We start from the raw sequence: 12096 nt of genomic DNA, 5'->3' as shown, positions 1-12096 counted from the left end.
CGCAGACAATAGGCCTACCGTTCTCTGCCGCGAACGACAACTCAAGTTTTCTTTTCACCCTATTTACCTTTACTTACCCCTTAGTATGTTGGACCGTTGGGGCACCATGCAAGATCTGTCGACCGTCTTTCTCCATTCCTCTCTGTCTTTTGCCTTAGTTAGAACCTCTTTCAATGGCAGGCACGTCCATTCTTTTATGTTGCCCTCCCATTGCTTTCTCTGTCTGCCTCTTCTTCTGTTTCCTGGTACTGTTCCCTGACGGAAATTCTTTGCGAGCCCCGAAGACCTTGTAATAGCCATAGATTTTTAGCTTGCGTTTTTTTACGATAGTTAGCAGGTCATCATGGGGTCCGATGGCTGCAGTAACCCTGTCCCTAATCTCTTGGTTCGTGATGCGGTCTTTCACCATCTACATCTAAATGTAGAGTAATTGACCAACGGCGTGTATCTTCAATCCTAAGACACGAAGACAATGCCTATATGTATACATTGCATAGTTTATGTTTGACATGTTAAGTTTCAATTCTGGAAATAGAGACCCTATGAGTATGACTAGTGACCTCAAAGTACACCTGTGTGAGCACTGGTTGTGTGATCAATACAAAGACCCCTCGCCCTTTCCTTGCGCTTTGCTCTATATTTCTTGGCCTCCAGTACCAATGACTGTCCTAATATTGTCTTCACCTCAATGTAAACAAGATACTCCGGGTTTGTACACAACTCTCAACACTCTCTTTCTTGCCTGTGTGAAATGTTTACAATCATATTTAATATTCTAGTTGACCTATATTTATCTTCTTTTTTTTTTTTACTTCTTGACCTTCAACCTTAAGGTGTTTGACAATCCTAATGTACATAACTTTCCCTAAAACGTATCATGTCGACTGTGACATTGTAGATTTAATAGATAAGTGCACATCACGGTGATGTTTTTTACCGTATCGATCCGTGAGTCGAGTCGTCACTGCTACACTCAAGGTGACGGGGTCGAAGCTCACTTTCTAGCCGCCCACACGTACCCTACTCCACCCTTATAGTCTGCCTCTCTCTCCCCCAGACGTACCTGTTTGCTGAGGTCTGTCTTGTAAGTTCCAGTTCTGCTTTCAGCAAACAGTTACCGATCATCAACCAAGCTGGTGTATGTGTGTGTTTGTGTTAGCTCGTTGAGCCTATTGACGTGAAATGGTGGATGCTAGTGTGTACCATCTATGAAGTTCAATGGCAGGAGACAGTAGAACCCATAAGGAAGATGCATGTAGATGTATAGAACAGATGTATATTTTTAATGTGAATAGACTTTACTCAAGAATATATTGTCTTAGATGTATGTACATATCAAAACCGAGTTTGTCCGTCTTGGGTATCATATACATCATGTCAGGTGCAGTGGAACCCCCATCCTCTTCGATTTTGTTATGCCCTTAGGGAAAACGTTTCGAATGGCAGGTTAGCACCTCGTCACGGTCCGGATATTTCCCGCTGTCCGTAATTTAGAGAACCCGTTTGTAAACAGATAATTTTATTTAAGTATTGGGTCAAAAAAACTAACACAAGAATTCGTCTTTTTTCGTCATTATTTAAGCATAGGGTTAGGGTTCGTAGAACAACTTCAGAAATTCACATGAGACGTAAAAGCCTCACAAGTTATCAAGTGATGTATTAAGCCTCACAAGTTCTCGAGCGATGTATAAGCCTCACAAGTTTTCAAGCGTTGTATAAACCTCACAAGTTCTCAAGCGATGCATAAGCCTCACAAGTTCTCAAGCGTTGTATAAACCTCACAAGTTCTCAAGCGATGCATAAGCCTCAAAAGTTCTCAAGCGATGTATAAGCCTCACAAGGTTGCATACAAAGTTAACAGTCTTATAAGTGCCTAGTCAATGTAAAAAGTCTCAAACATTTTCATGCTCAGTAAACAGCCTCACAATAGCCCTTGCAGTGTTAAACCACGCACAATGTCAGAGGCGACACACAACGTCAGAGGTGACACACAACGTCAGAGGCGACACACGTCAGAGGCGACACGACGTCAGAGGCGACACACAAAGTCAAAGGCGACACACAACGTCAGAGGCGACACACAACTTCTGAGGCGACACACAACGTCAGAGACGACACACATGCCATGACACATTCGCATGAAATGAAAACTGGCTCGCCTTTGATCTCTCCTACCATTTTTCTAGGATCAATTTCACTCACCGAACGCTCCGGGAACCACTCACTCGTGCATGCTCTGACACAACTAGCGAGACATCCCATTAGGAAAGTGCATTCTAGAACGAACCTCCCTAAAGTGGCGTCACTTCATCCTAATTATGTAATTAAACCCTCACGCAGCGGATAGAAAGCATTATGATTATGTTTTAATTGGAATCTGATTGAACGTGTTGGCTAATAAGCCACGCATTCATTGGCTGTCTGTCTGTGTGACGACTGACAAAAAACAAAAATACTATAAATAAATCCAAGAGAATGTTTCACGTACGTAACAATTATATATCTACACTTTTTTTATTTCCATATTGAAGAGGTGGGGGGCGGGGGTATTTAATGGTTCCTGATGTCATAGGAAGGTGCTCTGGTGTAGTTGGCATGTAGTTGGTATCTAAGTAATATTTACGATAATGGGTTTGCTAGAGATCACTGGAGACATTGCTGCCAAGTTGTCATTTTGAGTCAGTCGAGAGATGATTAAACAAATGAGTAGTTAGTCGTGATACTGGCTGAGGAAGAGGCGTGTGTTGCTCTCATCATGAGGAAAAGGACTTTAGATACTTAATAACTTTTTAGGGGTCTTTTTAACAAGTACTTTACCTTGGCATGAATGTCTTACAGATCTATATATTTAAATGGGTGTTGTTGTTGTTGTTGTTGTCGTTTTGCACTTGCATTATTAGACTTATTTCAAGAGTCTTGTATTTTTATATATTTCATGTGCCATTATTGTGGATTGGCGTGATCAATTGTAAACAGAGTAATCTGCTCTTTGTTTATATTTCAATTTTTTAAGATCCTATTTATTTACTTCAAACAACAAGAACACCAACGTAGACAATGAAGAGAACTCGATATGGAGAAACGTTTGGTGATGCTATAAACCTGTTGAATGTATGAATATAAAAAGCATGCGATTGGGTGAAATTTTGAAATAGAAATACTAAATAATTTCAAGGACGCCATAATTGAAAGATCACTGTTGCCAACTTGATAATAATTAGTTTGTGCTATAAGCAAAGAGAACTTAGATTACAGTGCTAAAAAATGGCCAAAAAAAGTAGGTCGTCAACCTTTTCAAAAACATAGGTGATCAACACTTACTATAGTCTGTTTACCGGATAGAATAACAAAGAGCCAGCCATAGATGGATATCTCCAACACTCGAGTCATTGATACATAGACAGAGAAATATTTGAAAATCCGTGCTAATTTTTTTTATATTTACTTTTTGAATGATTGATATCTCAATTGTTTGTACTCAGATTTTTTTTCCAAATTCTATTGAGTGTAAACCAGTTTGCTTGTTTTTTAAAAAGCATATGATTTTTCTCCAAATAAACCTTTTTATTTTGATATGTAGCAATGTGATTAAAATTTTTCTAAATGAAAAATAAAAATTATAAGATCTGTATAATGGAGGCGCGGTGGCTGAGCGGTACAAATCTTGAATACCGAACCCAGAGCCCCGGGTTCGAATCCTGAAGACTGGGATTTTTTATTTAGGATCTTTGGGCGCCTCTGAGTCCACCCAGCTCTGACAAGGGACAGCCACATGACATTCTCGTTAACCGTAGGCCACAGAAACAGATGCCCTGTTTTATTATATTTTTTGGGGTGTGTCATTATGTTCTAATGTCTCTTCATTATTTGTCCACAGACAAACTAACAAGTTCCGACCTGTAGAATCAGATTCAGAATGAGACATTACATTCTCCTGGCAGTGCTGCTTTGTAGCTATTTAGATACCAGCTTAACAGAAGTAAGATCAATTTTGTTTTAGAAATTGGAATTTTTTTTTTAATTTCTAATTTACAGAATCTTAATTTACACAAACTTAAAAGAAAAAAATTGATGTTTGTGTTTGTACACATGTCATCGTGTTTGTCTATACGTTCTTCTTTTGTTTCGTTTTTTTTTTTAATTTTACATTTAAATTATGCTGGGTTTTTTGTTTGTTTGGTTGTTTTTTAATTGTTTGTTGTTGTTTTTTTTTTAACGGAAAGAATGTTCTTAGGTCTATATGTGTCAATCCCAGCTTTAAAAAAAAAAAAAGTAACTTTTCATTGTTGTATCTTTCTGGCTATTTAATTCTTTATTGTACGTCATATTCAGACTCAGACTAATTCATGGTGTATTAAGACTTCTTGATTCATTTACTTTAGGCAACAAAAACACTAACGTAGACAAAGAAGAGAACTCGATATGGAGAAACTTTTGGTGCGCTATACACCTAATGGAAGTTTTAAAGTATTGTAGTAACTCCAGTGGCGGACTGAAAGGGTTAATGTGTGTGCGGCCTACTGATACACACGACTCAGGCCAATCACACAGGTCGACGGGTCAACGGCTGTCGATAGACAAGGGGCAGTACTGCTAGTTCACGCAAAATGACCCATGTTGTGGTCATGTGATCCAGAGTTTTAACGGACTAGAGAGTGTGTAAGAAAGGACAGTTGAGTCCAGGACAGCAAAGCAATAAGGACTGTCTGGTACCTTTGAGTTTTCGAAAATGTAGCTGTACGAGCTAGAGAGACTAGTAATGTTTAGTTAGGCAGTTCTGTTAAGTACAAGAAAGCATTTGAATTTGATGTAGCCAATTGTGTTAAATTGGCTGTCGATGTATTTGTAATTAAACCGCCACTTTGTTACTTGAAGCTCTTGTTGTCAAGTTCTTGTGTTAGATTAGCTGTTGTGTTAAGTAGTGTTTGCAGAAGGCCTGGTAGAGAAGATCGTAACAGTATGATATAAAAAGCATACGATTGGGTGAAATTAATTAAAAGATCGCTGTTGCCAACTTAATAATAATTAGTTTGTGCTATAGGCAAAGAAAACTTAGATTAGTATACAGTGCTAGAAAATGCACAAAACAGTAGCGTAAACCTATTGAAAAAAATGAAAATGCGGTCATCATCAGATCCATTGTTTGGCCAATTAGGAAAATCGTTTGATCCGTTTTCGAAATAACCTTACATGTCCACGCCCTAAGAGTTTGTAAACTGATAGAAGGAATGGTTCAAAATATTTTGCCATGATATGAAAGAGTATTTTTCAAACTAGATATGCACGTATTTTTTTTTTTTTTTTTTTTTTTGTAGATTTTGCGTTTTCGATTAGGACATAGGAGCCCTTTAAAAGGGTGTGTGTTACAATATGGCATTCTAAAAGTGAATCTATTTACTGTTGCTGATACAGTAGCTAATCAAAGCATATTGTCTTCTTTATTCAATAATGATACAAGTAAAATAGGAATGAAAGGAAAAGGATGTCGGGAGTGAAGTTTTTTGTTTGTTTTGTTTTGTTTTGTTTTGCTTGGGTCAGTAGCGTGCAAAGAACGATAATCAAAATAATCGTGTGTCTATAGTAAATCTCACAGTTGTCGTTACTGTTATGTACTTGTTCTGTATTATATTGGTTTTGCTCAAATGTGTGAGAAACTCCTGAATGAAAACTTGTGGTCGTGACTAATACAGGTGTAGATTATTTCTGCACACAAGAGACGCCCTCCACAGTAGACAAGGGGATAAAGTGAGTGCTGTGCAGTGTAAAACAGGGGAGCTGAGAGAACTGCCTTTCGCACCAGTGATTTAGTAACCTTGGGTCCCACATGATCTTTTCGTCATTGGAAGCAGATCTCGTAGAATAAAACCGCAGATCGATAAGATCAACGCTCCGATGTTGATGTGACCACTGGAGCTTGGTACAAGTATCCTGGAACATTGTGTCTGGTTGTTTAGTGCACACACACGTATTGCTTTGTCAAGCATTTTCTGATGTCTGTCTGGCAACATGGGAATCTAGCTGGGGTTTCTTTTTTATCATGAGGAATGTAGGTCTTGTTTCTTTTTTCAACTACGTTCTAATATGTCACTGTACACCAAGACTTTAACCCCAAAATAACTTAATGATTTAAAATTTGGGATTTTGTCCATAATAAGATATTGACATCAGTACAATGTCATTTAATGTTTTAGAGCTACATAGACACATGATACATAATTGTATTGATGATAATCGTTGGGAATGTCGAGAAAAGTGATTTCATTCTTTTGTCCAGATGGAGTCTATTTTTTTTTCTCTGTTTCTCTATTTTCTCGGCTGTAATTTCATTCAAATGCATATTTTGATATTGGTTTCATTTCTATTACCATTATTGTTTTAGCCCGGGATTTTATTCTATTGCCTACATTGTTATGGTCTGTGATTTTATTCTATAGCCTACATTGTTGTGGTCCGTGATTCCATCTTGTTGCCCCTATTGTTTTAGCACCTGATATCTTTCTATTGGCCTCATTGTTCTAGTCTAGGATTTCATTCTATTGCCCATGTTGTGATTTCGTTTTGTGGACCATATAGTATTGCCCACATTATTATATTCTTTGTCTTGGGCTATCTTATCTTATCTTATAAGTTAAAGACGTTACTTTAAAAGAGAAGATGAAGAGATCCAGGTCCACGCCTATCTGCTGAGAGAAATCATTCTGGGCGGCCGGTCAATGGGATTACGGGGAGACACTCCGCCCCGATGAGCTTTTTCAGAGACTTACCGTTCTTGGAAAGACGAAACGGAAATGACGACAAAAGCGTCCTAATAGCATCACGTGACTCACAAGAAAATACAATAGTCAGACAGATTAACATACAATGTCATTTGCGAATTAAAGAAACGAAATTATCATCAGCTGTTGATTATAATGAATTGTTTATATGTGTACGCGCTGTTCTATAAACTGATACCGTTCTATCTATTAACTGCCAGTAGTAATAATCTCTTGTTTCATTTCATTTCAGACAGCAAAGTCACTCTCTGACACCCCAACAGCGTCTGCCAAAGAAATCTCCATAACAAACATTGAGCAGCAAGCAACAAAAGCAGACTCTCCTGGTGCGTCGGGATCAGCTTCAGGAAAAAGCTATTTCCAAAATGCCGATGCTCATAGCGAGATTGAACCAGCTCTTGGCGATGCGTCTGACATCGGGGACGAATCGCAGCTAGACTCCATACCTGGGAGAAGCGGATTCAACGCGTACGGGATAGTGGATCCCAATGCCATCACTGAAGAAGAAAGTGGCGTATCAAACACACAGCCAGGTGAAATGTGGACCATTCCTTTAACACTGTGGATTCCGGAGGATTCTACTAAAAATGGCGAAGTTCCAACCAATGACAACCCGGTAGATGACTATTTAGACTCTAAGGAATCGTCTCAGGAAAACGTTGATAAAAGACCTTTCGATAGAATAGGTACATCTAGCTTTACAAGTTTTGGCAAAAGACCTTTTGATAGAATAGGTACATCTAGCTTTACAAGTTTTGGCAAAAGACCTTTTGATAGAATAGGTACCTCTGCATTTACCAGTTTTGGTAAAAGACCGTTTGACAGGATAGGTAATTCTGCATTTGCCAGTTTCGGTAAAAGACCGTTTGACAGGATAGGTAATTCTGCATTTGCCAGTTTCGGTAAAAGACCTTTTGACAGGATAGGTAATTCAGCATTTACCAGTTTTGGTAAAAGACCTTTTGACAGGATAGGTAATTCTGCATTTACCAGTTTTGGTAAAAGACCCTTTGACAGGATAGGTAACTCTGCATTTACCACTTTTGGTAAGAGACCTTTTGACAGAATTGGTACCTCTGCATTTACCAGTTTTGGTAAAAGACCCTTTGACAGGATAGGTAATTCCGCATTCACCACTTTTGGTAAAAGACCTTTTGACAGAATAGGTAGTTCTGCATTTACAAGTTTCGGTAAAAGACCTTTTGACAGGATAGGTACCTCAGCAATTACCAGTTTCGGTAAAAGACCCTTTGACAGGATAGGTAATTCTGCATTCACCACTTTTGGTAAAAGACCTTTTGACAGGATAGGTAGTTCTGCATTCACCAGTTTTGGTAAAAGACCTTTTGACAGAATAGGCACCTCTAGCTTTACTAGTTTTGGGAAACGAGAAGATGAAGAAGGGGCTGAAAATTTTGAAGTGACCTCTGTGAATCATTTAGAAGATGCAGGCAATGCTAAAATGAAAGAAGCATCCAATAAAGGCAATTCCTCCTTGAGGAAAAAACGAGCTCTTGAGTCCAACTCAAAAACAGAAAGAAAAGAAGCTGCTATAGTGAAAAGGGAAGCCGAAAAACGAACAGCTGAAGGGGAGCTTACGCTCAGCATGGTTGCCAACAATGCTGATCTATCTGGTCCCATTTCTAAACGTTTCTCTGGCACCTTCAATAGATTGGACAATGAGGGCGATGACAACTCGAATGAGATTTCATCCGACAAACTTGACGAGTTCTTGAATAAAAGGAGATTTGATTCTATCAGTGACTCAAGCGCATTCAACCGTTTTGGGAAACGTCGTTTTGATAGAATTTCTAAGAATTCGCAATTCAATCCCTTCGGAAAGAGGAGATTCGATAGAATATCCTCTATATCGGGTTTTGGAAAGTTTGGCAAAAGGAAATTCGACTCAATAGCTGACGGCTCCAGATTCAGCAGTTTTGGAAAACGACGATTCGACAGAATAAGTAGCGGCTTTAGCCATTTTGGAAAGCGACGATTTGATAGAATAGACAGAGGTAGCGCATTTTCAAGATTTGGAAAGAGGAATTATCCTTTTAATTTAGGAAAATCCTCCTTTGATCGCATTGACAAGAATAGCGCCTTTAATGCATTTGGTAAACGAGACTGGGAACCAGTTATGATTGATGAAAATATGTTAGAACCAACCTATAGTCAGGATTTAGATTTGGTGCCAGAAAATAGCCGTAGTTTCTCCAAACCTTTCAAAGTTTTGATAGATTCTCCGTGGCCTGAACAACATATCAACAACGCTAACGAAGGACTTGGTTACCACGACGACGAGGCAGAGAAAGGTTTAACAGATATGGATGAAAGTAGCGACGAGGAAGCTAAACAGTTAGTTAAATATCTTCTGAATCTCTAAACGCTACAATTTTAAAAAATTGAGTACTTTAATTACTTGTACACCAAGACTTTCAATTTTAAAAAGACAATGAATACATATTTTGTATTTATATTTAGCTTTTGTGAATTACCATGATTATTATATGTTTATATGAAACCCGCCAACTTTATTAATTGTTGAAATTGAGAGATCAAATAAATCATTCCCAGAGAAACTTGTTTATCATTGTATATAAATAAATCCTTTAAGTTATGTTGAAATAACATGGCATTCTTCTATTAAAACTAGAATGTTTTACAGAATGAAGACAAATTGTGGACTAACACAAACATTTTAAATAGACTAGGGATGATATTGAGTCTCAAGAGTCTGTAACAAAAGTTAACAGAATAGACTCTTTTTAGATTTTGTGATCGTTGCTGTTTATTTCTTTCCAATAATGAATTTTTATTATGTTTGAAAAAAAAATATTTTTTTTTGTTAGAACTAAGCTAGTTACATTTATAATGAGTGAGTCTGTGCTTCTCAAACTGTTTTTAAACAAATGCCTCCCAGTGAGGACAAGTGAACTGAAGTACTACAGTCAATGAATCGTTCATTATGTACAGTAACAGATTTCTTCGTTGGTTATTCTTTCCATAATGTGTCGGTCTCACCAGTCACTCTGTGGTTTACATCGCCGCTTTCAGATTCTGGTAAACTTGTTAACACTTGATTATGAAAATAGGTTAATAGCTATCTATTGTTAGTTTCAAATTTTAAAGGGTGACCTAATTCTCTACAAAAGGTATAAAAGGGGAGTAAGTTAACTTATACCACCTCCTCTGTTAAGTACATTTGTTTCCCTGTTCGATACCAAACAAAAAAAAAACAACTAATTAGCAATTATGAATTTTGTCAAGTACAAGAAATAATGGTCCAAACTTTGGACTTCATTTAAGATTCTGTATGGGAGAACTAGCGTGTACCAGACAGATTTGGTTGATTTAAGCTTTGTACAAATATAAAAACGAAAAGATGAGACATTGATTCTTAAAATGTAAGGAACCACATGAGTATCACTTGACAGAGAGGTATGCGTGCCACAGTTGGAAAAGCACCTATCTATATCACGTGATATGTTGCCCTATGACTCGTTGTTCAGGAACAATATTTGCTTTAAATCTTTTATTTATTTCTTTAGTAGTGCATACTTTAACTTTTAATAGTCGACTCTCTTAGCTAAGCGTATACGTCATAGTGTTAAGAAAAAAAATATAATAAATTAGTATAATAGAAGATGGAATATAAGAGCATACATACTACAATGAAGGTGCTGTAAAATCTGTTCATTGACAAAACACTGGACATTAAAAGTTTATAATACTAAATATATACAAAGAGAAGACATACAAAAACGTTAACTTTTTCCTAATGTTGCTTATTTCTTACAAATCTTATATCAACTCACTCTGTCTGTCTGTCTGTATGGTAAAAAAAGTTTGTCAACGTTATTTCTCCCACATCCAAGCTCGGATTAAGCAGAAATTTTGCACAATTATTTCTTTTACCTGATAACAGAAGAATCAATTTAAAAAATTAACCAATAAGTTCATTAACTATTGGTAATTAATTATTGTGTTTGGTATCTTGAACAAAGGAAAGAAATCGTACTTGACTGGTGTGGAGGTATAAGTAGAATTAGTCCCTTTGAGGACTTGAGCCATGAATGAACATTTTGTATGCGTTTAAAAAACGATCATTTGAACATTCAGCAAGATACCCCCCTTCTTCCGTCACCCATTCCCAGCTGGCCCAGACACGTGATAGGATAGCGCATTGAGAATGCTAAAAACTCAACAAACAATTGATAAAAATATTTCTAAGTGCACAGATTTATGATGTCTAGGTCAATAGATGACATGACAATTACATTTCATATAAGCTTGGTTTTTTTTAAAAGTATTTTTTATGTTTTTCTTGCTTTCGTTTATCCATTTTTTTAACTATTTTCTTCTTGCTATTGTGATAATGGTTTCTCCATTCCAAAAATGTGATTCTACACCAAGAAGAGTTCTACGTTTGTTTCAACTTTTCAAGACTCGGAAACAAGAGAGTGACCTATATTCTGAATAAAGTTTTGGCCATGTATTCAGACAATTATGACTTGTAAGCCTTATGTTTTGCCTCTTTATTTTGTGTTTGTCTATTTTTAATTTGTGAATATTGGTTTCGTTAAACATTTTTCGACAGCGTTGTGATCTAGGCCAGTAGTTCTCAAAAACTGTGGTCCGTGAACCCTCACGGGTCCGCAGAAAGATGAAAATTAAATATAATTTTATAAAACTTCTTGGGCCAAAGCCAGTTTTTCAAATCGAATAACTTTAATAATAATCAAAAATGTTTAAAATGTCTATTACGTAGGCCTACTATTCTACGAATAAACCAAAGATTTCAAGACATTCTTCAACTAGATATTCCAGACTGGGTGCTGAACTCTAGTGCATGAACAAACACAGTTCCCATACTAATACAGGAGCAGCTTATTGAACTATCCACAAACAAGGAACTGAAACCAATGTCTGAACAAGGAGACCAAAAATTTCTAGTTACAAAAAAACAGATTCCAATTTTATATCCTGCATTACGGGTCATTGCACAGAAGTTGTTGGCTGCTTCCCGTGTTCTTGTTTCCTCATCTCGAAGACAATCCTCATTTGGTAGAACCTGGATTCTTTGTCGTAACGAACCTCATCGCAAATAGAAGAAACCGACTGGAAATGTTCTTTTATTTTATTTTAAACACTCTTCCAACACAATATCTTTTTTATTTACATTTGCAACTTATATATTATGCAATTATGTAGAATTTTCACTTAGGAGTCCGTTGGGTAAGTTTTGACTATTTCAAGGGGTCTTAGTGTAATAAAAGTTTGACCACCTCTAATCTAGGCATTCTACAACGGAAGAGTAATC

The 12096-nt window shown here is 37.1% G+C and overlaps 1 protein-coding gene across 5 annotated transcripts in view; it reads left to right on the top strand.

Moving 5' to 3' along the window:
* The window catches only part of LOC106074337 (uncharacterized), a 435581-nt gene extending 424301 nt beyond the window's left edge, over nucleotides 1–11280 (top strand). For all 5 annotated transcript variants that reach the window (XM_056008524.1, XM_056008519.1, XM_056008520.1 and 2 more), the window contains 2 exons: nucleotides 3878–3979; nucleotides 7009–11280. In XM_056008524.1, coding sequence (XP_055864499.1) covers nucleotides 3917–3979; nucleotides 7009–9159 — 2214 coding nt within the window. In that variant the 5' untranslated portion in view covers nucleotides 3878–3916 and the 3' untranslated portion in view covers nucleotides 9160–11280. The remainder of the gene's footprint in view (nucleotides 1–3877; nucleotides 3980–7008) is intronic.
* Nucleotides 11281–12096: the final 816 nt, after the last annotated feature.

This window comes from Biomphalaria glabrata, chromosome 13 (assembly GCF_947242115.1).
Source record: "Biomphalaria glabrata chromosome 13, xgBioGlab47.1, whole genome shotgun sequence".
Taxonomy (NCBI): Eukaryota; Metazoa; Mollusca; class Gastropoda; family Planorbidae; genus Biomphalaria; species Biomphalaria glabrata.
This window is presented reverse-complemented; position numbering and strand designations above follow the sequence as displayed.